This window comes from Pristis pectinata, chromosome 32 (assembly GCF_009764475.1).
Source record: "Pristis pectinata isolate sPriPec2 chromosome 32, sPriPec2.1.pri, whole genome shotgun sequence".
Lineage (NCBI taxonomy): Eukaryota > Metazoa > Chordata > Chondrichthyes > Rhinopristiformes > Pristidae > Pristis > Pristis pectinata.
Window position 1 is genome coordinate 4,285,910 of NC_067436.1, and position 27,925 is coordinate 4,313,834.

Sequence of the window (27,925 nt, forward strand, 5' to 3'; positions counted from 1 at the left end):
CTGGGTCCTATGGTAGCCGAGAGAGTGGAATCACGGAGCTGTGGGTTCGAGTAGTGCAGCGCGAAGATGGCGGCTGGTTTGTGGAGGAACACGGTGAGCGGGACCGAGGAGATGGAGCCCAGGCCGAGTGCGTGGGGCTGGAGCTTTCCCGTGCCTTGGCGCTCGCCATGGAGCATCCCTGGGAGGCGAGGCCGGAGCACGTTCGCCCTTGACGCCAGGATGCTGGACCCACATGGGGCGCTGAGCAGGCGGAAGGGGAGCCGCCGACGGCTAATTGAGCGGGTGGGCGGGGAGCTGGCACCAGGCCAGGGGCTGATCAGCCGGGGGGTCATTTAAAGGGGAGCAGGTCCGTCGTCGGTTCTGGCCTCGTGTGGGAGCCAGACATCCAAGCACCGCGACAATGTCATGGGGACGGTGCTCACCTCGATGGGATGCTTGTCGGGGGTGTGGAGAGCAGGGAAGGGGTGAGGAGCTAGAAACTGGAGAAGCAGGCAGGTCAAGGAGGTGAGTGTGGACAGAAGGATGGTGAGAAGTGATCAAGGGGTTGGAGCTGATGGAGGGGGTAGAGAGTTGGGACCCTGGGATGGGGAGGGGCTGAGATGAGGGGCTTGGGAACCTATTGAATGGGTGAGTTGGGGTGGCAAGGGCACTAAGGAGCTGTGGCCCAAGGGTACGGTGCTGGGACCTTGGGGGTGTGATTGGTTTGGTGTGGGGAAGGTGGTATGTGGGGTGTCAGAGGGAGGAAAGAGGGCAAGGAGATGGGCCCTGTAGCACAGGGAATAAGCCTGGATGTTGACGGCACAACAGTTACCTCATAGCTCCAGTGACTTGGGTTCAATAATGTCATTGGCTGCTATCTGTGTGAACTTTATTAATTCTCCTTGTGACTGTAAATTTCCTCTGATGCTTCAGTTTTCTCCACACCCCAGTAGGTTAATTGTCCACTGTAAATTGCCCCTAGTATATGTGGAGAATTAGTGGGAAGTTGATGGATATGTGAGAGAGTAAAGGTCATGGAAGTGGGGAAATGGGAATGCTCTGAGTGCTAGCATAGACTCAATGGGCTGAATGACCTGTATCATGAAAACTATGTAACAAGATGTGGGTGTGGTTGGTCACATATGATCTGGGCCTAGGGTTGAGGGAATGTGCCGAGTGAGATGGGGGAGCAAGGTGCAGGTGGAGTTGATAGCAAGGTGAAGGTGATAGCATTTCTCCTGTTTGTCTTTCAGGTATCCCGCGTAATGCAAGCAGTGAAGAGTCACCACCCAGTCACCAGGACCTTATCTGATGTTAGTATTTCAGCTTTGATTGGGGTCACTGTGACCTTTGCACAAATGAGCCTGTGGTTGTTGCTTTCTGCTGATCTGTCCTTGTTGGAAATGATATTTTCTCTAATGGTGCTGTTCAGTCATTCTCATATAACCATAATTTTGTATTAATGCACAGTGTGGTCCAGACCCTGCTGTGCCTTGTATGCTTAATAGAAAGGAAATGCAAGTGTTTAAAGGCACTGCAGCATTTTGTCTCGCATGTACAGATGGTGCAGAAAACGAAAATCAATGATTTCCAGCATGTGGTTTTAATGTTTCCATGAAGGGTCTCTGACCTGAAACATTGACTCTTTTTTTACCTTTCTGCTGATCTGCCTGAGCTGCTGAATGTTGCTGTTTTTTTCTAATTCTGTTGCCTGTTGTGCAGTGTGTTTATTTTATATTTGTTCTTTGAATATGTGTCGATGAGAAGATTTGTGTCTATAGAAATATGACTTGGCTCCTCATTTTTCAGTCAGATTGTAGTTAGATTTGTAATTCATGTAGCTTCATTTTCCCCCTATATACTTTGGCATAGAAAAATCTTGCTGATCTGAGATTAGATTTAAGAATCAACTTGTTAGCGAAGATTTCCAAACCTCTATGTCCTTAATATAAAGTGTTTCCTGACTTCACTCTTAATTTTTCAATTGTGATCCCAGACCTTGAAATGCGCCAGTTTCTTGGCTGTCAGTTTCCCTTAATATCTTGAAATTTTCAATCCGAACACTACTTAATGTTCCGAATTCCATAAAATACTCATTTGTCATCTTTCCTCAACTTAAACCTTCTGGTAAATATATGACCTCCAAGGAAATATCTTTCTACAGTGCCCAGAACTGCTGTCAAGGTGTGGTCAAGTGATCAGAAAGCTGAAGACCATTAAATATTGGAGCAGAATTAGACCATTCGGCCCTTTGAGTCTGCTCCACAATGGCTGATTTTTTTCTCTCTCTCAACCCCATCCTCCTGCCTTCTCCCCTTAACCCCCTTACCAATCAAGAACCTATCCATCTCCGCTTTAAATCACCCAAAGACTTGGCTTCCACAGCCCTTTGTGGCAATGAATTCCACAAATTCACCGCCCTCTGGCTGAAGAAATTCATCCTCATCTCAGTTCTAAAGGGACATTCCTTTATTCTGAGGCTGTGCCCGCTGATCCTAGATTCCCCTACTGATGGAAACATCCTCTCCACATCCACTCTATCCAGGCCTTTCAGTATCTGGCAAGATGCTGAAAATCTGAATTAAACACAGAAAATGTTGAGCAGCGCCTGAAGAAAGAGAGACGGAGTTAATGTTTCAGGTCTGAGACTCTTTGGCAGTTCTGGTGAAGAGTCTTGGACCTGAACTGTGACCTAACAGAGGCTTTGTGCAGCTGCTTTTGTCTCTTTCTAATCCCAGCCCCAGTCTTCCTGGCTGCGCTCCATTCCTCCACCACTGACCAGCCACCAAGTTTACATGGCACTGCTCGGGCCAATGGTTTGGCAAGCCAGTTGGAGCCGGTCCTCTCAATCGGAGCACCCTAGCTCAGGTTCTACCTCTGTATTGCCTTAATACTGGAGCCCTGCTAATCCTAGTTGCCCTAAAAATATGCTGAATCTTTAGCAAAACCACACATGGGCTATTGTGTGGGTTTTCTTTCCTCAAATAAGAACATGTACTTGGGGATGAATCCTCATTGAACTATTAAATTGATTCTTGGGATCAGGGGATTGTCTTATCAGGAAAAAAAAGACAGTGAAATGGGCCTGTACACTACGTAGTTTAAAGAATGAGGTGGAATCTTATTTAAACATAGAAGATTTTTGAGGGGGCTTGACAGGCTAGATGCTTAATGCAGATTTCACCTGGTGCAGGTCTTGAATTAGAGGGCACAGTCTCATAAAAGGGGTCGCCCAGTGAGATGTGGAAGAATTTCTTCATTAGAGTTGTGCATCTTTGAAATTCTTCACCCCCGGAGATTTGCGAATGTTTAGTGATTAAAAATATTCAAAACTGAGATTATTGGAATACAATGGAATTGGGTGTGATTGAGGATTAGATAGGTAATTGGAGGTAAAGCCAAAGACCAGACAAGCCATGATATTGAAAGGCAGAGCTTGCTTAAAAGTACTTGTGTTTTCATAACCTAGGAGGAAGTTTAGCTTTTTTTAAATGAGGTTAATAAATAGAAAACTGAGTTTTGGAACAAAAAAAGAATTTGCAAGTTTCTGGTACTCAAAGCATTTCTCTTATTGAATATTGAATGTGGGATGGGAAAGAAAAGGTCTCATAGAGCAGAATATGGTGGCTAAATTCACTGGTGACATTGAGTTCTGCTCCTTGCATATATTGCTCACCTCACATAAGCGTTGTCATTAATCCTTGCTGTGCTGATTAATTTATTACCTGAAACAGTAGTGGTTTTGCTTGACAGCTGTCCAAATAAATTTGCTACCTCACACTCTAGCAGTGGTGAGATCTCCCGAATGCAAACATGTTTGAATGATGTAGGCATCCCTTTCTGTGACGTTAATTGGGTATTCTGCATCTTATTGTGTTGGCTTGCTTTCAAATCAGATTTTTAAAGCAGTGGGAAGGTGACATTTCAAGCATAAATATGTTCACAAAATGCAGGACAGATTTTTGCCTATGTTTGTGATTTCTACATTGAATAGTTTCCAGTAAAGGAGTATAATGAACGTGTTGGGTAATTGTGATATCCATGGAAAGTCTCATTACTGATATTGCAGTGTTTGTCTCTGCATGGATGTACTGTGCCAGCAAACAACCTTGCAGCTTATTAACCTTTGTTAAATGGTTGTGAAATCATGAGGCATGGCAGGCCTAAAAATAACTAGGAAATTATGAATGCTTTACATGCTGTTGTTGCATGTCCTTTTATGTATTTCCATCTTTGAGATTGAAATACTTATTGACAGTACTAGTCAAACTATGTATTTTGAACGGTGTTTAAAATATGTTGAATTTAGACGTGTCCCTAAACCGGTTTGTAATTCAGATACAAAACTAGTTGTCACTTGTTTCCAGTATCAACTGTACATGTATGGAATAGCTGTCTGATTATAAACAATGGTTTTGGCAGCAACTGGGCCACCAGTGAGCTTGGCAGAATGACTGTATAAAGCAGTTCTATAAATATAATTGCACTTTCAAAATACCCTAAGCAAAATATATAAGATTCAATGTTCTTGGGACTTTTTAAAAACCATTGTATTTATTGTTTCAGATACGAACAGTAACATTAATCCCAGGCGATGGCATTGGCCCAGAGATATCTGATGCTGTAGTGAAGATCTTTGATGCTGCTGAAGTAAATACTTTTCACTTTTTTGCTTGTGTAATTTATAATGTAAATACTAAGTAAATATACTTAATCTGATATCTTAAAAGCTACAACTTTTCACCATCACTGAGATCTGCGGGATTTACAAACTTGTTTTCTGTAATTTTTCTTCCTGAAACTAGTTATTTTTCCTGTTGATTCCAGAAAGAACCTAAGCACAAGTTGCAGTTTGTCTGTTACTATCTCCATAGCTTTACATGGTTTCGGATTTCATTGATATCTGCAGAGCAGCCATTATACGACAGCTTAGTTTCTGTGATATTACTCTTGAGTCGGAATCAGTTGCTTGTGGGTTCAAGCTCCATTTCAGAGATCTGTGCATTGAAATTTTTATGCTTTAAGAAAGTGTTACAGAAGTGGCATCTGTCAGATTTGATGTAAATAGCCCTGTCTCCTCCCTAACCCACAGCACTATTTGAAGAGAATTTGGGAAGGTTTTGTGATGTCTGAGCAACATTTATCCCTCTATATCTGGAGACCTGATCTCATCATGTATTCTGTTGCTCTCTGTTGAAGTTTACTATGTATACATTTGGTACTGTGCTTTCTTACGTTACAACAGTTACTAGATTTTAGAACTACTGTGTTGCCTGTGAGTAGTTTGTGACCCCTCTGTAGCCATGGTTTCTATGTAATTTAAACAAAATTTCTTTGCACTAACAGTGGCGTAATTAGTAATGCCACTGCCTCACCGTGCCAGGGGCCCAGGTTCAATCCTGACCTCGGATGCTGCCTGTGTGGAGTTTGTGTTCTCCCAGTGGCCGCAAGTTTCTTCCGGGTACTCCGGTTTCCTCCCACAAAAGATGTACTGGTTGGTAGGTTAATTGGCCACTGTAAGTTAACCCTAGTGTATAGCTAAGTGGCAGAATCTAGGGGAGTCGATGGAATGTGGAAAGAATAAAATGGAATTTAGTATTAGTGTAAATTGGTGGTTGATGGTCAGCATGGACTCGGTGTGCTGAAGGGCCTGTTTCTGTGGTGTCTCTAGGACTCTGACCAGCTTACGAATAGCTGTCCAGGTTCTTCCTAGATATTTGGACAGCACAGTGCTAGGCAGTGCCTCCCAGTGTGTGAAATTGTCCAAAAAAAAAACCCTATTTGACTAATCGTGATCATAAATTGATTGTTAAGCTATCTAAAAATAAATAAAGCACACCAACAGCTCCCTTGTAATGAAAATGCTTGGGGAAGTTTCTCAGCATTTCAGCTGAATGTGAGGGGAACCTCCAGAGCAGGAGAGCCAGTGGTTCCCTAAAACACTCTTGGGCCAGTAGAATGCATGGCTCCGGAGTTACAAATGTTGCCAAGAGGGTTCTGGATAGAGCAGAGAATTATAAAAATATTGCCTGTTAAGTTTGCTCCAAAGACTTTTGAAGTAAAATGTAAATGCATTCATGTGGGCTCAGTTTTAAAAGAGACACAAGAGACTGTAGATGCTGGAAATCTGGAGCAACACACAAAGGAGCTGGAGGAACTCTGGGTCGGGCAGTGTCTATGGAGGGAAATGAACAGTCAACATTTTGGGTTGAGACCCATCATCAGACAGTCCTGACAAATCATTCCAGATATTTTCTATATATAATTTGCACATAAACTCTCCAATTTCACTTCCCGCCAAACCCACTTCAAATCCGTCACTTGCCTTTAACTTAGAATTGCTTTTGGTGTCTGGTAACTTGATTTGATTTTTTTTTCTGTGTTCACCCTGAAGCTGGCAAGAACTATACAATTGCTTTCAACCTCCACTGTATTCAAATTCTATATGAGTTAACCTCTTTAACACATGATTTCTTTCTTGGTGTTGGGTGGATCAATGTCTCTGAGTTAATGAGTTCTTTCTAAAAATTAGTAAATTAAGTTGATGTACATTTTAATGGGAACAACATAGATAGGGTTGCTAGCATTGAGACTTGCAGTGTTTGTAGTTCTTCAATTGATCAGACACTGAGTTCAGAAATTGGTTTCATTTTGTTCGTGAAATGTGATCTTTGCTGGCAAAACCGTTAATTGTTGTTCTTGTGAAGATGGCGGGGAACCATTCTCTTGAATCATTGCAGTCCTTGAGGTGTAACTGTTTCCATAGCTGCAGAACTTTGATCTAGTGATGGGTCTGGTATTGGTGTAAATATGGACAGTGGAATCATCTGTAATTGCAGAAAGATCTGGTAATATTCAAGCTTGAGCTGATGTGGAAAAACATGCCTGCCACACAAGTACCGGTCAACTGTACTACCATTGCCAAATCCTCCACTGTTAACACCCTGGTGTGTTTTTACCACTGCCCTTTGCATGCACCATCATCCCTTTTGTTACTTGTTTTCTCCCGACCCTCCATTTTGTATTTACTTGTCCTCCTTTTTATGTCTATGTACGTGTTTTATTTCAAACTTCTTTTCCCAGCTCTGAGTTGACCAGAAATGTCAACTGTTTCCCTTTCCACTGATTCTGCTCAACCTCTCCAGTGTTTTGTTTTGTTCAAGTGGTTTATGGGAGATTTACGTCATTCAATGTAAGTACATGGGTTGAGGCACGATGGGAGAAATGAAAGGCAATTAAAGCTGTGACTGAATACAAAATGAAAGTAATTTTCTCATAAACTCCTTGCCTTTTGAAGGTTCCTGTTCGTTGGGAGGAGAGGACTGTGACAGCCATTCAAGCACCAAGTGGAAAATGGATTATTCCTCCGGAAGCTAAAGAATCAATGGATGTAAACAAAATTGGATTGAAAGGTGCATAGTAGGTGCTGGCACTGAAACATTAGTGACTCACTGGGGGCACTCTTGCATCTTGTTCAAATGGATGTGAGTTCAAAGGGCATTCCAGAGATTTGTCTCCAAAGATACTCCCAATGCAGTCAGAAGTAATGAGTCATGAGTCCACCAGATATCATACTGTAGCAGCTAGCTACCCACTACAAAATGAAGACACAGAGTCGCTGGTTCGAAATCAGAAGTCGAATGAACGACAGGGGCGCGGTGCGCCTTTAATATCCCAAAACTTCCCGCGCTACAGTTCCTGCGCTGATGTCACGCACGGGTCACCTGACCTTCCCGCGCGTGGGCTTCCCTAGCCTGACAATAGGGAAGAAGGAGGGCCCCACGCCATCTTGGATCGGGGCCTCCGACGTTCGCGATGTCGGGAGCCGGTTCGATACCGGTGTGGTGAGTCGCTACATAACCCCGCCCCCCCCCGAACAGGCAATACCGTCATGAAAACCAGAATTAAATAAACTATGACTTGCGCGGCGCAGGGGCAGACCACCCTCCCTGCACCACCATGGATTGGTCCAAGTCTAAATGAGCCGACTTAAGCCGGTCAATCGTAAACACCTCCTTGCGCCCCCCAGTGTCCAGCACGAACATTGTTCCTGACGACCCGGAATGGCCCTTCGTACAGCCGTTACAGTGGTGATCGGTGCATGCCCCTCCTGACGAAGACAAACTTAGTCTTAGAGGGAAGTCGGCGTACGGGTCAGGGCCTGTCCGTGTCGCGAGGTGGGTATCGGGCCAGGTTTCCAAGCCCCTCACGCAGCTGGTCGAGCGCCGCGGCAGGTTCTTCCTCTGGCCCCCAAGGGGCTGGTAGGAACTCACCTGGGACGACTAAGGGCATTCCGTAGACCATCTCCGCGGACGAGGCATATTTTGGCGCGGTGCGTATCCCCAGCAGGACCCAGGGGAGTTCGTCTACCCAGTTGGGCCCCTTAAGGCGGGTCATGAGTGCCGACTTCAGGTGGCGATGGAACCTCTCCACCAGCCCATTGGATTGCGGGTGATAGGCGGTGGTGAGGTGGATCTGGGAACCCCATGTCGGTGACGGCAGACCACAGGCCGGAGGTGAATTGAGCTCCCCTGTCTGAGGTGATATGTGCCGGGACACCGAAACAGGCCACCCAAGTTGACAAAAGGGCCCATGTGCAGGACTGGGTAGAGGTGTCTGCAAGGGGAATGGCTGCAGGCCAGCGGGTAAAACGGTTGACAGTCGTGAGGAGGTACCACGCTCCTCTGGAGACTGGGAGGGGGCCAACCAGGTCGACATGGATATGGTCGAACCTCCGGCGGATAGGTTGAAAATCCTGCGGGGAGGCCTTGACATGCTGCTGTACTTTCGAGGTCTGGCAGTGAGTGCAGGACCGGGCCCATTCGGAAACCTGTTTACGCAGGCCATGCCAGACGAACTTGTCTGAGACCATCTGGACAGTAGTCCGGATGGATGGGTGTGCAAGGCCGTAGACGGCATCAAACACCTGTTGGCACCAGGCAGCTGGGACGATGGGGCGGGATCTACCTGTGGAGATATCGCAGAGCAGGGTGCGCTCATCGGGGCCTACCAGTAGGTCTTGCAGTTGCAGGCCCGAGACTGCAGTGCGATAGCTGGGCATCTCCAGGTCCGTTCGCTGTGCCTCCGCCAAGGCGCCGAAATCCGCCCCCGGGACAAAACTTGAATGGTGGGCCGTGACAGTGCATCCGCAACCACGTTCTCTTTCCCAGACAGATGGCGGTCGTCAGTGGTGAACTCAGAGATGTACAACAAGTGCCGCTGCTGCTGTGCTGACCAGGGATCTGAGACCTTGTTGAAAGTGAAGGTCAATGGCTTGTGGTCGGTGAAAGCTGTAAATGGCCTGCCCTCCAAGAAGTAACGGAAGTGTCTGATGGCCAGGTACAACACCAACAGCTTGCGGTCGAAGGTGCTATATTTGAACTCTGGTGGTCGAAGGTGCCTGCTGAAGAATGCCAGCAGTTGCCAACGCCCTTTCATAAGCTGCTCTAGAACGCCTCCAACCACTGTGCTGGAGGCGTCGACCATGAGGGCAGTCGGGACATCCATACGAGGATGCACCAACACAACCGCGTCTTCCAAGGCCTGCTTGGTTTCGACGAACGCGGTGTGAGCCTCTTCTGACCAAACAATGTCCTTGCTCCATCCGACAGGAGAGCGAACAATGGGCACATGATGCGGGCTGTGGATGGTATGAACTGGTGATAAAAGTTTACCATACCGAGGAATTCCTGCAGGCCCTTGATGGAGGTGGGTCTGGCAAAATGGTGGATGGTGTCGACCTTTGTAGGCAGGGGCGTGGCGCCGTGTTTGTCAATCCAATGGCCCAGGAAATTGATTGACTCAAGCCCGAACTGGCATTTGGCTGGGTTGATGGTCAGGCCGAAATCCCTCAGGCGAGAAAAGAGCTGGCGAAGGTGCGTGAAATGTTCCTGGCGACTGGCGCTGGCGATCAAGATGTCATCGAGGTATATGAAGGCGAAGTCAGGGTCGCGCCCAACCGCGTCCATGAGTCGTTGGAAGGACTGAGCAGCGTTCTTGAGGCCAAAGGGCATCCGGACGAATTCAAAGAGGCCGAAAGGTGTGATCAGCACCATCTTCGGAATGTCGTCCGGATGCACCGGGATGTGGTGATACCCGCGGACGAGGTCGACCATGGAAAAAGTGGACAGCCCGTGCAGGTTGGCAGCAAAGTCCTGAATGTGCGGCATGGGGTACCGGTCCGGGGTAGTCATGTTGTTGAGGTGTCGGTAATCGCCACAGGGTCGCCAGCCTCCAGCTGCCTTGGGGACCATGTGTAGCGGAGGGGACCATGTGTAGTGGAGAGGCCCATGGGCTGTCCGACCTGCGGATGATCCCCAGCTCCTCCATTTTTTTGAATTCCTCTTTTGCGAGGCGAAGCTTGTCCGGGGTTAGCCGCCTGGTGTGGGCGTGGAGGGGAGGGCCCTGGGTGGGGATGTGATGCTGGGTGCCGTGCTTGGGTAAGGTGGTGGAGAACTGGGGTGTTAGTATGGATGGGAACTCTGCCAGGACCCTGGCAAACTCATTGGTCGACGTGGTGACGGAGTCGAGCTGTGGGGCCAGTAGCTTGGCCTCACCCAACGAGAACATTTGGAAGGTCCTGGCATGTACCAAACATTTACCCCGCAGGTCAACCAGCAGACTGTTGGCGCGAAGGAAGTCTGCCCCGAGGAGTGGTTGCGTGACGGCGGCCAGGATGAACCTCCAAGTAAAGTTGCAGGTGCCGAACTGGAGGTGTACCAAATGGGTGCCAAAGGTCCGAATGGCGCTGCCGTTGGTGGCTCTGAGGGTGGGTCCTGGTGTGCAGTTGTGAGTCTCGTGGCTGTTGGCAGGCATGACGCTGACTTCGGCTCCGGTGTCCACTAGGAACCGATGTCAGGAATGCCTGTCCCACACATGCAAGAGGCTGTCTGGGCGGCCAGCCGCCGTAGCCATCAGCAGCAGCTGGCTCTGACGTTTCCTGGGCCTGCATGGTGGCCGGCATCTGCGGGCGTCAGTGCCCCACCGCTGGTGGTAGAAACACCATTGGTTGGTCAGTGTCTCAGACCTGGTGGCGGGTGGGGTGCGTTCGATTGCCGGGTCTGGCCTGCTGGGTATGTGGCGTGGCAATGCGCTCGACGGATGCCCCGCTCTCCTTTTTTGCCCGCCAAAGGACATCCGCCTGGGCGGCCACCTTCCAGGGGTCGCTGAAATCGGCATCTGCCAGGAGCAGATGGATGTCGTTGGGTAACTGCTCCAGGAAGATCTGCTCAAACAGCAGGCAGGGTTTATGCCCGTCTGCCAGGGCCAACATCTCGTTCATGAGCGCGGAGGGGAGTCTGTCGCCCAACCCATCAAAGTGGAGGAGGCGGGAGACCCGTTCGAGTCGGGAAAGGCTGAAAGCCTCGAGAAGGAGGGTCTTGAACTTATCGTACTTCTCCTCCTCCGGGGGTGCCTGGATGAAGTCCTCGACCTGGGCTGTGGTGTCTTGGTTGAGGGCACTCACCACGTAATAGTACTTGGTGTCGTCCCTGGTGATCTGGCGAATCTGGAACTGGGCCTCGGCCTGGTCAAACCAGATGCGGGGCCGGAGGGTCCAGAAGGTGGGCAGTTTAAGGGCTACTGCCTGTACCTCTTGCTGTGCAGACATCGTGGGTCCAAAAACGTTTGGGCCCGTCGGGGTCACCAATGTAGCGGCTAGCTACACACTGCAAAATGAAGACACAGAGTCGCTGGTTCGAAATCAGAAGTCGAATGAATGACAGGGGTGTGGTGCGCCTTTAATATCCCAAAACTTTCCACGCTGACCTCGCGCGCGGGTCACCTGACCTTCCCGCGCGTGGGCTTTCCTAGCCCGACGATGGGGAAGAAGGAGGGCCCTGCGCCATCTTGGATCAGGGCCTCCAACGACTTTTGCAATGTTGGGAGCCGGTTCGATGCCGGTGCGGTGAGTCGCCACAGTACCAAGCCCAAGCTGACAACCACCCATTTATTCTAATCCTTTTTTAAATATTGTTTTTTGCGTACGACTAAACTAAGGTTTTTGCTATCTTGAGGGGAATTAACACTCACCCAGGAATGCTAAAATGAACACTATCTGGTTATTATTGTGTTGCTACTTTTGGAAAATAGCTAATGCATTTTCTGTAGTCCAACGGTGATTACACTTCAAAATGCTTTAACTAAAGTGTTTTTGATGCTTCTTGAGCTTTAAGAAGCTATGTAAATGTAATTTCTGTTGTGCAGGAGGAGTAACCCTGGGCTGTATTTTCATAGTTGACTGCCCCTCTTGATGTCTTTTTCCTGTACCCTGCAACCTTCCATCCACATCAATGCTATAGTACAATGCATTTGATTCTTTCAAGCTTGTCTGTATTTTAGACATGAGTAAAACTTTTATAGAGTATTTCTATAGTAGATTGAGGATTTAATAGCTTCATATTGCATTTAAAATAATTGAGAGAATTTGTGTAGAATATTACAACAGTGAGGACTTTGGATTTATCATAATGGGAACTCGCTTGAATAAAGACTTAATTTTATAACTGCCAGTTGTATGAAATTGTTTTGAAATGTATTGCAAATTTTGGTTCTTAAAACCACCATGATTTTAAAATGTCAGGAATATTTTCCCATCTATAGTCCTGGACCATTGTGACTGTTTGTACTATAACCGAATAAACAAAGATACAATGTATTGGTTCAGCTTGTTAGTTAGTGCCATTGTACTCGCTTAAGCAAGGGAAGTTCATGCCTGAAAGCATCAAATCCTGGACTATGGGTGTGGATAGATTGGTGGTAAGTAACGTCAAGCCAGTGACATTCAATGTCATCACCATCACCAAGTCCCCCTTTATTAACATTCTGGGGCATCACCATTAACGAGAAATTCAACTGGACCAACCACGGTACAGTTGCACGGGCGGCACAGTAGCATAGCGGTTAGCGCGATGCTATTACAGCGCCAGCGATCGGGTTTCGATTCCCGTCACTGTCTGTAAGGAGTTTGTACGTTCTCCCGTGTCTGCGTGGGTTTCCTCTGGGTGCTCCGGTTTCCTCCCACATTCCAAAGACATATGGGTAGGTTAATTTGGGTTTTAAAATGGGCAGCAGGACTCATTGGGCCAGAAGGGTCTGTTACCACACTGTAAATAAAATTTAATTTAAAAAAAAATTTAATTTATAACTACTGCAATGGCTGCAGGTCAGAAGCCAGGAATCCTGCAACAAGTGAGTTGTTTCCTGACACCCCAGAATCTTTTCACCATCTATAGTGCATAGTTCAGGAGTGTGATGGAATAATCTCCACTTGGCTGAAAGAGGTGGAGGTGCATTCAAACACTCAGAAGCTCTGCACCATTTAGGACAGGAGTCCTGTGAATTGGCACCCTGACCCTAAATATTACCTGTACCATCTGCAAAATGCACTGCAGTTACTCGCTTAGCAAACTTGCAGCCTCTATCACCAAGGACGTCAGCATGTACATTGGAAAATCAGCACCTCCAGGTTTCAAGTTGCATACCATTCTGCATAGAAATGTGTCAAAATTCCGTCACTTGTCATTGGTTCTAAACCCTGGAAATCCCTATCCAGTGGGAGTATCCTTGCCAGAAGGAAAGTGGCTCACCACAAGGGATGCAAAAGTGAATTAAAATAAAAACTTCTGTTAATGTCCCCAGCTTGCCTTGAACAATTATTTAAGTAAAAAAAACATAAACTAAAAGGAAGATGAGACAAACAACCATAATACTTTGTTATATTTTTGGAATATTTTGATGTCTGCAGTTTCTCCTGACCTTGCATTATTATTAATCACTGCAGATGTGCCTTGCTGGGCAATATTTAATGGACAATTTTAAACTTGCAGGGCCCTTGAAGACTCCAATTGCAGCTGGGCATCCTTCAATGAATTTGCTACTTCGCAAGACCTTTGATCTTTACGCAAATGTGCGTCCTTGTGTATCTATTGAAGGTTTTGAGACTCCATATAATAACGTGAATCTTGTTACAATTAGAGAAAACACAGAAGGCGAATATAGTGGCATAGAACATGTGGTGAGTTACAGTTTTTGATGAATAACATTGTGATTTGGTTTTGTCCTTGGGATGTGGCTGATGCTAGCAAGGGGGCTATATATCGTCAATCTCTGCTTATTCTGATGTACTGAGCTTGGTCCCTGAATCGCCGCAGCCTTTGAGCTGATTACACAGCCACAGTATTATTGGGGACGTGATGGTGATTAAATGTTCAAGTGAGCAAGGAGGAAAATTTGGAAGTGATGTGTTTTCATAACATTTGTTCTTTCCAGTAATTGTAGTAGTGGTTATAAAAAGAGAGATGCTACAAAAGTTGAGTTCAAATGTGTCTGTAGATGTTATGTACTGTAGACATGTCAGAGGGGTTTGGGGGAAGATGCAAAGACCTGTATCATGGATCAGTCAATCAAGTCACTTTGTTCTGGATAAGGTTATGCAGCAAATGTACCCATACAGATAACTGGTGCAAATTCCACCCAAATTCTTACTTGCCTCATAGTGGAGTGGGTTTTGAGGATCAAGAGGAGAATGTCCAGCTTCTCTCCTATTGGCTGTCTCAGTTCAGCTGATCTATAGTGATCCTTCCCAGGTTTCCTCTCATTGAGATGTTTTTAGTGAACATTCTATAATGGTAATACATTTAGAAAGTGGTGGGGAGATGACTGGGCTTTCTCTGTCTTAAATGAACTGATGTCTCATTGGGTGTTTCAGGAGGATGTGAAAGACCCCCTCATAGTATTTGGAATTGGGGTGGTGGTTATCCCTTGCAACCTGGCCAATGTTTAGTCTTCAGCCGACATTTATAAAATTGATTGGTCATAACCACATTGTTTGCAGGAGCTTAGTGAGCATGGATTTGCTGCCTTATTATTATTACAATAACAATTACACCTCAGAAGGACATTACGTCACAACGTGCTTCAAAGACCACAAAAAGATATGAAGGATGCTATACAAATTTAATTTATTTTCACATGTGGTGGATTGCTGTCATGCCACTAAGGTCAGGTATTCTTGCCTGTGCTCTGCCATTTAGCCCTTGTCTAGGCGAAAGTCTGATCCAGTATATGAACAAATGGCCAAAGGTACCTGGAGGGGAGGCAGTTTGAAAGAGACACCTGATATAGTTGGTGTTTTTTTAAGAAAGGAATGATAAGTAAAGGAGAAGAGCTGGCCAATGTTTTCCATTGTAGATGAAGATAAGATGGCAGTAGAATATTTTGATTGCAGAGTACAGGCGACCCCTGTGTTGGCTGTTGGGGTTACAGAAATTTGCCCTTACAGAATTCATAAATCACTACCCAGCAATTTGCCCCTACAGTATTTGTGGATTTGTGTTACGGAAGATTGAGATAAGACCCATTTTCTAGGAATGCAACACCCACCACCCCCTCCCCCCGTGACATGAGGGTCGCCTGTACAGGAGGTTGTTAGATCTTGCAGAACCAGTCTGGTTCCTGACATGCAATGTAAAGCCTAGGCAAGAACTGAATTCCAAATCAGTTTGACATCTTCTGCCATTAGTTTGAGTGGAATAAAATCTAATGTTTAAAATTTGTTCTATTTCTACTAAACCTGTGGTAACGTTTCTACAAATATTGTGTGAAAATTTGTACCATGGGCAGTGTTTCAAGAGATATCAGATATAATTCTAGTTGAAAAATATTTCATCTACCATATTTCAATTTGGAGAAGTGTTATAATTTGAATCCATAAAAGAAAGCCAATTTGTCCAGTATTCGAGATACTGTTACTGTTTAATGAAACCCAAATAATTAACAGTTATGTTTTCACTGGTGAAAAGTGCTGTTTTTGATGACTGAAAGATCTTAATGGATTATCATCAATGCATTCTGTATGTATGATCTATTAAATGACTGTTAAATATGCTGGTAGATGTTAGGAGCAAACAGAATTTAATGCTTAGTACAGCTAAAAACTATTTCCAATTAATATTTACTGTCCTTTTCAAGAAACTTTGAAGATTGTTAGGTAGATAGGAAATGGTTAAGGTGAAACTATTTCCGGTGCAGCCGTTATTTGGCTTCCAGAATTTATCCAGACATTAATCAGGCAACGGGTTCTGATCAGTGAGCTGTTTGTGAATGTTTTGTGTGACTCTTTGCCCATGTTGCAGATTGTCGATGGGGTGGTCCAGAGTATCAAGCTGATCACAGAGGATGCCAGCAGGCGGATTGCGGAGTTTGCATTTGAATATTCACGGAAGAATAAGAGGAGCACAGTTACAGCTGTGCACAAAGCCAACATCATGTAAGTGGAATGGGATGAGCTTTATTGGGAAGGAGGACTTGGGAGCTGCTTGTATTTAATTTGCCACATAAGTTTCTTGTTTGGCATACCTGATACAGAAGTAGATGATAGTGGATGAAAAGAGTGAAGCAATCATAGAGCTTAGCCCATGGCAACGATCAGTATGGCTACTGTACTCCAGTTGGGCCAGAAACTCTATTGTGAGGCCCTCAGGTAAGGAGAAGGAGGGAACTTCTTGGCATGTAAGCTTGTTCTACAGCCTGGGAGAATGGTTTAAGATAGGATGGTGGCTTTGTGATGAGTTGCCTCATGAAGATATGTTAGTGGGCTTAAAAGTGCAGAGTCAGAGGTGAGATTGGGAGGCTTTTTGTTCATTGTTCAGGTTGAGCATTTCTGGCAAGGTGGGCATTTATTGTCCATCCTTGGATACCTCGGAGGTGGTGCTGATGGTGGTGCCAAGCCACCACCTTGAACTGTTACAGTCTGTCTTGGTCTCTTGTACTCCCACAGTGCTGTAGGATTGAGGGTTCTAGAACTTAGACCTAGCAACAATGAAGGAACAGTGATAGGTTCCCAAGTCAGTCTGTTGTTTGAGGTGGTGGCTAGAATACCGACAAGCAGGCTGTATTATCCTGGATGGTGTCGAGCTTTTTGAGTGTTGTCAGAACTGCGCTTGTCTAGGTAAATGAAAAGTATTCCACCACATCGTGACATGCCTTGTACATAGTGGGAAGATTTGGGGAGCAAGTGGTGACTCTCTCTCAGCAGGAAGTTCCGCCTATAGCTTGCTCTTGTAGCTGTAGTATTTGTGACTAAACCAATTGAGCTTCTTATTAGTGTTGACTGCTGTTGGGGATTCAGCAATGGTAATGTCATTGAATGTCAAGAGCAGGTGTTGAGATTCTCTTGTAGGAAATGATTATTGCTTGGTACTTTTGTTGCACAAATTGCCATAAACCAGCCCATGTCTGCATGTTGTCTAGGTCTTGCTGTATTCATGCAGGGACTTTATTAGCTGAGAAGTTTCAAATGGAATCAGTGAACCTCCCCATATCTGACATTATGTTAGAAACAAAACTATTGAAGTGGACAGGGTTGAGTGTGCTGGGGACACTGCCCTGACGAACTCCTGTAGTAATGTCTTAGGGCTAGGATGATTGACCTCCAATAACCGTGGCCACCTTCCTTTGTCTTGAGTATAACACCAGGCATTGGGCACGTATTGACCCCAGTTTAGAGAGCAGATGGAAGTGTTTTATTGACAATGAGGCATCTGAAGATTGAAGAATATTTAAAAGAAAGGTGGTTTAAGTAAGGTGGTTTGGAAAGTCAGTGGAGGGAGCAGCTATAACATGATGACTTTGATTTTAGATTTACAATGCTAGGAACTTTTGGGAAGCTTTAGTTTTGAGTTTGGGGTCATGTGTGAAGGGAGAGTTGGACATCTTGAATATTTTGTCAAGGAATTTAGAATAGGTTCTACACTATTGACAAGAGAATAGAGGGCAGGCCATGGGTAGGACATCCTATTAGGCAACTGGAACACAGTAAAGAGTCTGGCAACCCAACCAAACCCAGCTACATGTTTCAGGGTTGGATGTGCATGCTCATGGCAGTGAGTAAGAGAGACAGAAAAAGTCTCCATGCTGAGAGTGTGTGGATGGTCACATTGGGTCAGGAATTTTTTGAAAATCACACTTGGATGTAGTCTGGTCCAAATCCCTTCTCTCTCTTCCACCCCCAAAACAAAATCCTTCTGTCACCAAACCACTGTGGGGGTAATTTACAGTAGACAGTTAACCTACCTGCACTTCTTTCATTTATGGGAGAAAACTGGAGAACCTAGGAGAAATTGGGACTCGCAGGGAGAATGTGTGAACTCACAGCACCAGAGGTCAGGATCAAACCTGTGTCAGTGGAGCTGTGAGGCAGCACTAATTGCTGTGCCACCATGTCCATAGTCAGTATCCTGGAATCGCCATTGACCAGAAACTCAACTAGACTGGACACATAATATTGTGGTACAAGAGCAAGTCAAAGGCTGGGTGTCCAGCACTGAATGACTTGCTACGGATTTCATTTTTTTCCCCTCGAGGTCTTTCCACCATCTGTAAGGCCTGAGTCAGGAACGTGATGAAATACTCTGCCCTTGCCTGGGTGAGAGCAGTAGCAACAACAAAGCAGCCCTCTTGGGGCCCCATCAACATTCATTCCCTTCACCATGGGCAGACAGTGGCTGCAGTGTGTATCATCTACAAATTGCACTTTGATTACTCACTCAGTGATCCAATAGCACCTCCCAAACTGAGACCTCTACCACCAGGAAGGATGAGGGCAGCAGAAGCATGGGAATGCCACCACCCACGGTCACACAATATCTTGGGCTTGGAAATATACGACAGTGTCTAAATCCTGGAACTCCCTTCCCAACAGCATTGTGGAACTGCCTTCACCGCAAGAGCAGCAGGGGTTCAAGAAGGGGCTCGTTGCCACCTTCTCACGGGCATTTGGGGCTCGGCAATAAATGTTGGCTTCTCTGGCAATGCTAGTTCCTGAAAATGAATTTTCTAAAACTTATTTCTAAGTGTATGCATCTTAGATGAGATCGCAAATGGTGAAGGTGTTGCCATGCAATGTTCCCTTTGTCCTCCTTTTTCAATATGTCCTAGATTAGGAAGGGGCTTTGGGGAAGGGTCTTGTGATTGAGGTGTGTTAGGATATCATCAAGTGTTCTACCTTTGTCCTGGATGATGCAAGGATATTTTTTTTTTACTGTTGTTGACTTGACTCTTGATTTGTTGATGGTGAAAGGTCATTTGAGAGTTGAGGTGAGTTGCTTGCTGCAAACTCACCTCTCATGCTCTGGTAGACAATATTTAGGTGGCTCTTGCCATTAAATTTATGGTCATTGATAACTGCACTATGTTGGTGGAGATTGTCCGGTGGGAATTCTATTAGTTGTTTAAGGGAAGTGGTCAGCCCCTCTTTGTAGAGAGGACATTGGGAACTGTAATTGTTTCTTGCCAATAACTTTGAGCCCAAGTGTATCAGCCTGTAATCCTATGCAATGAATGAATTTAAAAATGTACACTAAGTTGTTTGGCATCAACATATATCTATATATGGAAATATAATGCATTGTCAAAACAATGCTCAGTTTTTGACAGTGGTCTCTACGTGGGAATCTGAAGCTTCCCAGTGCTTAAGCTCATTTGATAACTCTGCACTCGATACTGTGTGGATGTGTGTTGCAGGCGAATGTCGGATGGACTATTCCTGAGGAAATGCAGGGAAGTAGCAGAAAACTTCAAAGATATCAAGTTTACTGAAATGTACTTGGATACAGTCTGTCTTAATGTAAGTGTCGTGATTATGAAATTGGCTGTTTTGTAGCTTAATAAAAATGAAATCCATGGTGCACGATTTGCATGCATAAAATATTTAAAGTCTGTATTTCTTTCCTTAGATGGTGCAGGACCCATCACAGTTTGATGTCCTTGTAATGCCAAATCTCTATGGTGACATCTTAAGGTTGGTAATTCTAGGCTGGATGCCTGGATACTACCTTTGTGCAAAGTGTTTGCATGTTCTTTCCTTGCCTTTGGGAGAAAAATTCTTAGCTTTGTCTTAATACCACATAGCCACATATCTCATTGGGATTGTCATTCTCTGGGAGTCATGGAGGCTAGCAAGTGCACTATGTCTCACACATACTCACCAGATGGCATGTTTTGTTAAATTAGACATGATGGACATAGTTTATTTGCCTAAGGTCTGTTGAAAGAGCAAGGCTATAATCCTTACACAACAGTTACAAATAGCTGGTTTAAAAGACAAAAGGCAGTTGTAATGGTCAGGTAGTAACCATGGAGAGAGAGAGCGAGAGGTCAATGACCTTCCATTTAAAAACTGGAAAAATAAGAGGAATTACAAGTTGTAAGCTGACAGGGAAAGAACAAATGGGGTCTATGGTCAGGTATTAAGTAGGAGAGATTTATATGGCAAATGCATTTGGTAATGGGCCAAATACAGACAGAAAAGATTGGTCAGAGTAGGTGTGTGTGGGAATAGAAGAATACTTTTCTGAAACTTGAGAAAACGTTCCTGTTCCTTGAGTTTCATTGACATAAGGTGAGGGGTCTCCATCAAAAACATCAGACTGGAAATTAAAGTGGCAGCTGACAGGAAGCTCCTGGGGAATGTATGGAAGTCTCTCCAGTATGGAGGAGGATATGTCATTGAGAGCAGAATAGGTAAACCATCTGTTTCACCTGAGAAGTATTTTTTTTTGGGGTAAGGTTGCCAACATTGTACCCCAGTAATAAGAGGCAGATTTGCATTGTGTAAGTGGCCATAACAAGTCCAAGTATAAAACAAGATCCTGGGAGCAGCACAGATTGAATGGGTCAGACTGTTACCTGTAACCGTGGACAGTGTTTTGGGATGTTATGAGTGTGCTCCGTTTACACAAGTGTTTCTCTGGCTGTTTTCCTTGTGTTTCAGTGATCTGTGCGCTGGGCTGATTGGAGGACTGGGAGTTACACCAAGTGGAAACATTGGAGAAAATGGAGTTGCAATTTTTGAGTCTGTAAGATAACTTCTCTTTCACAGCAAAATGAAAATAAGATTGACTAGTCTTCAAACTGCATTGTTGTATAAATATAAATTGTATCTCACATTGGAACTCTGTACACAGGTCTCCATAAGGTATTTTTTTTTTCTTTTCCCTTCTCCCCAGAGTGCATCCACCATATTTCCAGGTTTGGATGCTTTGATTGGCCCAATGTCCCCCTGTGTGTCAGCTGCCTTAGTGAGACCACATCTAGACTACTGTGTACAGTTTTGTTCTCCTTAACTAAGGAACGATGTACTTGCCGTACAGGGTGTGCAGCAAAATTCACCAAACTGTTTCCAGGGATGGCAGGTTTGCTTTAATGAAGAGAGATCAGCAAGGACAGGGTTCTTCAGAGTTTAGAAGAATTTACAAAGTTAAGGGCTTGACAGTTGGATGTAGGGAGGATATTTCCCCTCACTGAGGAGTCTGAGACCAGGAGCACAGTTTGAGGAAAAAGTGTACGCCATGGAGGACAGAGATGAGGAATTATTTCGGTCAGATTGCAGTAAACTTTTGGATTTCTCCGACCTGCTGGGTTATGGAGGCTCGGTCATTATATTCATTTTAAAAACTGAGATCGATACATTTCTGGGCATCCAAAGAAATGGGGATAGTGTGGGAAATATGGGAAATAATGTGGGATACCCATGATCTTGACCGGTGGCTATTTCATAATTATATTCTTGAAAAATAATTTTTAAGTTTGGGAATGAGGATTGTGGGGAGGGGGAGAGGGTGGACTGGGAATAAAAGATTTGGAAATGTGAACTTAGCAAAACATTTTTTTCACTTGGGAAATCTAGGACAACTTGTAACCTTAAGTTGTATATAGGGTGTTCTAGTGAAATACAAAAGCATTTGTTTGCTCACAGGGTGGTAGAGGATGAGTTAATAGATATTTTGAAGACTGCTTAATGGGTTTTTGTTGTATGAGATTATCAAAGGACTTGGAAAAATTGTTGGGTAAATGGAGCTGAGGGACTGAACCAAAAAATAGGAGAAGAAATTTATAGGACTGAATAGATCATTAGAGTTTTTAGTAGAAGTCCCTGCCTAACTATTGGGATCAATACCAGCCATAATGGCTGAGATCACCTAACTCATTGTGGGTCTGGGCTGTATGATATCCTGCCCTGGTGCTGCTTGTGCTCATCCACAGCTGCCTGCCTTCCCAGCTGTCGGAGCATAACAAAATAGCAGTGGTAGATCACTTGGCCTCTCTAGCCTACCCTGCTGTTTGGTATGAGTGCTGATCTGCCATAGACCTTAACTCCGCTTCTGTGCCATTTCCCCATTTACTTCAATTCCCTGATCTTTCAAAAGATGTATCTAATTCCTCTTCAAATCCCCCAATGATCTGCCCTCCAGGTAGAGAATTCCAGAGATTAATTTCCCTGTGCAAGAAGTAGTTCCTGCACAACTCGGTTTTAAATGACAGCCCCCTTGCCTTGTAACTATGTTCCCTCCTTCGAGATTTTCCCACTACTGGAAGCAGCTTGACATCTACCCTGAAGGGTCTTTATATATTTCAGTAAGTCACCCTTCATTGTACTGAACTTGAAAGAGAGCTGTGCTCAGCATCGATGTGAAAACAGCCAGGACTTTTAATGATTGTGGTGTTTTCTCCACTTTGTAAAGAGAAACTTATGGAAGTGTTTGAGTCTTCTGCACCAGAATTTAACTCTGTTGTTAATTGCTTTGTGCTCTTTCCTCTGACCAGGTTCATGGTACAGCACCAGATATTGCTGGGTTGGATATGGCAAATCCCACAGCCCTCCTATTAAGTGCTGTGATGATGTTGAGACATATGGAACTTCATGACTACGCTAAAAAAATAGAAACTGCCTGTTTTGAAGCAATTAAGGATGGAAAGGTAGGCACAGCAAATATATTTCAAACGTAAATTTGGATTTTGGAATTTGTTGATGCTTTCTCAACAGCTGAGTGGCTTTAAATTGATTTGCAATACAGTGGGTCTGGTTTACAATTAGACTCTCACGTTGGACAACCAGCACCTGAATTTATCATATCAATCCTAAATGGTATCGGCACGATATTGGGTACCATTGTTCTGATGAAACATTTAACCTGGGATTCTATCTCCATCCTCGAGTTTTGAAAGCAACTTTTCCTTTTGAGTCAGACCAATATGTGAGAACCTCTACAGGTAAGTAAAGGGGAAGATAGCAATGAAAATAGGTGTGGGTCTTGAAGGAAGTTGAGGCAGGAGAAATTGTGATCCAGATGTTGTCATTATTTGCCCCTTTGTTCCAACCAAGTAACAAAAGTAGAGGCAATGAAGTGGTTTTCTGAGGTGAAGTGTTCAGTGGTGTTTCTCATGAGTCTGGATTGGGCCTGCTGCTTTTCTTAATACTTTGTAATGACTTTGATGCACAGGGCACAAGTTTCAGATTTGAAGAAGGCACAGAACTTGGCTTGGTAAATTGAGGTAGATAATGATAGACTAAAAAGATATAGACAGACTGGTGAGAAAGATGGTAGGTGAAATGTTAATGTTGAGAGATGTGAAGTTCATGGCTGGAAGAATGAGAAAAGGCAACATAAATCAGAAGGTTCAATTCTAAAAGGCATATAAGAACAGAGCAATTTAGGTGTATACATGCACCATTGAGTGTGGTAGGGGAGTAGCAAATGTGATTTTAAAAAAATGATAAATGGGATGCTAGGTTTTATAAATAAGAAGGATAAAGTACAAAAGAAACGAAGTTGTGACGAACCTTAATTAACCACTGATTTAGATACAGATGGAGTATTGTGCCCAGTTTGGGCACCGCACTTTCACAAAGATGTGAAGATTTTGGAGTGTGTGGAGGAGATTTACCAAAATGATTCCAGGGATGTGGGACATGAATAGAAAAGGTTTGGGGGGGTATAAGCCAAACTGGGGCAAATGGAATTAGCTCGGGTAGTCAACTTGGTTGACACAGATGAGTTGGGCCAAAAGGCCTGTTTCCGTACTCTGATTCTTAGTTATGAATATGCACTGGGCAAGCTGGGATTGTTTTCATTGGAAGAGAGGAAGTTGCAAGGTCATCCAAAGGTATTTAAAATCATGAGGATTATAGAGACACCCCATTGGCAGGTTGAAGAATCAAGAGACATAATATAGAGGTGATTGGCAAAAGGAACCAAAAGTGATGCAAGGGAAAAAATGATACACGTTTAGGGTCTGGAATGCTATGCCAGGAATGATAGTTGTTATGAACCAGCAACAAAAGAAATACACCAAGTCATGTATCAGTGTTTAAAAAACTACTTTATTAATAACTACTCATGATAATAAGAAAGATAAAACTAAAAATGTTAGTGTTAGAAGTAAAAATGTTAAATCTTAAACATTAACCCCAAAAACTAAATTCATAGTGTGTGTGTGTGGCAAATTCCCAAACTCCAAGTCCAGGAATAATTCTTAAAGTTCAGTTCAGCAAGCCGTAAGGTGAAACATGATCAAAGGCTTCTTTAACAACCACCGTTGACTGAAGACAAAACGTAGACATAGAGAGAAAATAGAGAGTAATTATGAAATCCAAACGTTCCACTTTGTAACCCATACGACACCTCAGTGTTTACTCAGCAGTGACTACTCCACTGCACCTGCCTCACCCTGAAAGGCTCTCGAATTGTGGCCGTCCACCCAAATACCTGTTTCCTTCTACAGGTCAGCAACAAAGTGAACTCCACTGCTTTGTTCCGAAGTATCTGCCACCCCGAAAAGCATCCGAGACATGGCCATCCACACAAATACCTGTTTCCTTCTACAGGTTAACAACAAAGTGGACTCCACCGGATTACTCCAAAGATCCATATGTAGATTGTAGTGACAGGCACAGTTATTGTTTCTCATCCATCGTTAGAGAAACAAGCAGCTGGTGTTTCCCCCTCCCCACTCCAAAAACTTCATCACGTCCTTTATCTTCTGTTGACGTAAGCATGCCACACACACACACCACTATGCTCTATCTTAAAGGGACATTCACCAGTAGTAATCTAGTCCATAACATAGTGGAGACAAATTCAATTGTGGTGTTCAAAAGGGACCTGGATATGTATCTGAAAAGAAAAAAAATTGCAGGGCTGTGGGGAGAGGGTGTGTAAGTACGACTTGCTCAATTGATCTTGGATCAGATTTGAGGAGCTGAATGGCCTCCTTCCCCACTAAAACTTTGTGATTCTATTACTGAGGTGCTTTTGGTGTCTTCCACTATAAAGATAGCTACAGAATACCTGTTCAAAGTCTCTGCCATTTCTTTATTTCTTAATACTAATTCCTCGGTCTCATCATCTTAAAGGACCAACATTTATCTTGGCTCCAGCCTTTTTGTGGAAGTGTTTATGGTCAGTTTTTATTTTTCTATCGCTTACTCGTAATTGATTTGAGTCATGCTTCTAAAGTGCTCCCAGTTCTCTGACAAACACTTATCACTGCAACATTGTAGTCCTCTTCTCTCATTTAGTACCATCCTTGGTTTAGTTAGCCATGGGTGAATTCTCCTTGTAGAACCTATATTTCTCAATGAAAAATATCTTTATTGAGAATTATGTCATACCATAAACGTCTGCTGCTGCTGCTTATCTATGACTTGGCTTTCAATCTATGTTTCCAATCCATTGTAGTCAACCCTTTGTATGTGTAGTAGTCTCTTAAGTTTAAGACACTGATTTCAAACATTCCTCAACTATCATGTTTAGATGACTCTTCTGCAGAGGATTCTTCACTATGACGTTAACTAATTCTGTCTTCAAAAGCACTTTGCTATTAATGAAGTGCTTTTAAATTTTAGTTACTGTTTTAGTATAGGAGCCATCTTGTGTGCACAAAGCTCACAAAACAAGTGTGATGGTGACTGGATAACTTCCGTTGACTTGGATACTAATACTGGCCTGGACACCAGGGAACACTACCCTACTCTTTGGTGTCATAGAATCGTATGGCATGGAAATGGGCTATTCAGCCCAACTCATCCACGCAGACCAGTAGGCACCCTTCCCTATTAATCCCCAGTACTTGGTCCACAGCCCTTGTGCTTGGGCAATTCAAGTACTCATCCAGTTTTTTAAAAAAAAGTCAGTGACCCAGCTTTAACTACTCTTTCCAGCAGTGCATTCTGGGTACTTGCCATCTCTGGGTGAAGATGGTCCCCCTCAGATCTCCTCCCCTAGATCTCTGTCCTCCAGCTTTATCTACCTCTGATATGGGGGGAAATTTACTGTAGTCTATACCTTGTCTATATTCCTCATAAATTTATGTATCAGCGCAGGCACAGTAGTGTAGCAGTTAGCATAATGCTATTACAGCACCAGCGACCTGGGTTCAAATCTGGCCGCTGTCTGTAAGGAGTTTATACGCCTCCGACATTCCAAAGACGTATGGGTTAGGAAGTTGTGGGTGTGCTATGTTGGTGCCGGAAGCGTGATGACACTTGTGGGCTGCCCCCAGAACACTACGCAAAAGATGCATTTCACTATGTGTTTCGATGTAAATGTGACTAATAAAGATATCTTTTATACTGCAATCATGTTCCCTCTTAAACCCCTCTGCTCCAGGGAGAACAGACCCAGCTCCTCCAGCCTCTCCTTATAACTGTAATTCTCCATCCAGGCAACACTCCAGCACCATTGTATCTTTTATCACATCATGGGATCTTTTATTTCCACCATAGAGAGCAGTCCTTAAAACAAAAAGGTACTTCTGTCAGTGAAGCAATCCCTCAGTGCTATACCAGAGTGTCAGTCTGTGCTCAAGTCGAGAGTGGGACTTGCCCAGCCACTTGCCCAGAGCCAAGGGTACTACAAACTGAGGCAAAGTTAACACTTGGTACTGGGCCCAAAGATCCTTTTTTTTCATAGTCGTACAGCACAGAAACAGGCCCTTCAGCCCACCGTCCATGCTGACCATCAAGCACCCATTTACACTAATCCAACTTTATTCTCCCCACTTTCCCATCAACTTCTCCCATATTCTACCATTCACTTATACATTAGAGGCAATTTGCAATACCCTATTAACCTATTAGCTTACTAATTAGCATGTCTTTGGGATGTGGGAGGAAACCAGTGCACCAAAGGGAGACACATACAGTCATGGGGAGAAGCTGCAAACTCCACACAAACAGCACCTGAGGTCAGGATTGAACCCGGTTCACTGGCGCTGAGGTAATGGCTCTACTAGTTGTGCCACTGGGCTGCCCTGGCTTTGAAGTATTTCAATCTCATCCATTTTTGTAACTGGACTATTTATTATGTTTTCACAGGTGCTAACCAAAGATCTTGGTGGCAAATCTAAATGTTCTGAGTTCACCAATGAAATCTGCCGAAGAGTGAGGGATCAGGATTGAGTCAGCACAATACTTACTATTGTATTCAAATGTCATTAGTTAACCTGCAAAAATCAACTCTGCTGTACAGAATCAGTCTGTCACATCCATGTGAACAATTATTGTGAATTGTCATTTAACTGTCCTATTTTACATTTCCTTTGGTTAAAATTTATAATGTGCTTTCTTGGCATTCCAATTATTTATTGATATTGAGTATTTTTGTCCTGACCCAGAGTATTATCATTTTTTATATAGAAAGCTGCTATAAAGATTGTGCATGATATTTCATTATTTACTTCCATTCCACTTAATTAAAGCAGTTTCAAAATGGTTTCTTGTATTTTGTTATCTCCCGAGTGGTGCTTTAAATATAAAGACCTAAAGCTGCGTCCATCCTGCTATTGAACATGGAATTTCGGTGCCTATCCATTCCCTTGATCTTTGCAGTACCTTTTTATTTACATGTTGCTGAAAACTGGCCTATTCCTCCAGGCTGAATAATCATGTCTTTGCTAATTTCCCTCATATGCAGGCTGCAAAATTACTTTTTTTTTAAGGTGCAAAGGCACTGATAGTTATTTTATAAGAACTTTTAAATACTTTTCAATTTACTAAAACTTGTACAACTAAAACTAGTAAATGGTACAGTAAAGTTTAATCATTTTTTTAAATCACGTTGCTTACTGGTGGACTAGAAGCTCTAAATAAAAGTGCTGTTTGTGATTA

At 44.1% G+C, this 27,925-nt stretch overlaps 1 protein-coding gene across 1 annotated transcript; it reads left to right on the forward strand.

Annotated features, from left to right (window-relative positions):
* On the forward strand, positions 1–27,925 carry idh3a (isocitrate dehydrogenase (NAD(+)) 3 catalytic subunit alpha). The gene is made up of 11 exons (XM_052042352.1): positions 1–93; positions 1,233–1,292; positions 4,546–4,629; positions 7,277–7,391; positions 13,806–13,993; positions 16,113–16,246; positions 19,501–19,603; positions 19,713–19,777; positions 20,750–20,834; positions 22,582–22,734; positions 27,134–27,925. The coding sequence occupies exons 1-11, from the start codon at positions 67–69 to the stop codon at positions 27,215–27,217; spliced, it is 1,098 nt and encodes a 365-aa protein (XP_051898312.1). The 5' UTR covers positions 1–66; the 3' UTR covers positions 27,218–27,925.

Coding starts and splice junctions, on each gene's coding strand:
- idh3a (XM_052042352.1), top strand. CDS start 67: ATGGCGGCTGGTTTGTGGAGGAACACG. Junction 4,630..7,276: donor AGATCTTTGATGCTGCTGAA/GTAAATACTTTT, acceptor TGCCTTTTGAAG/GTTCCTGTTCGTTGGGAGGA. Junction 13,994..16,112: donor ATAGTGGCATAGAACATGTG/GTGAGTTACAGT, acceptor CCCATGTTGCAG/ATTGTCGATGGGGTGGTCCA.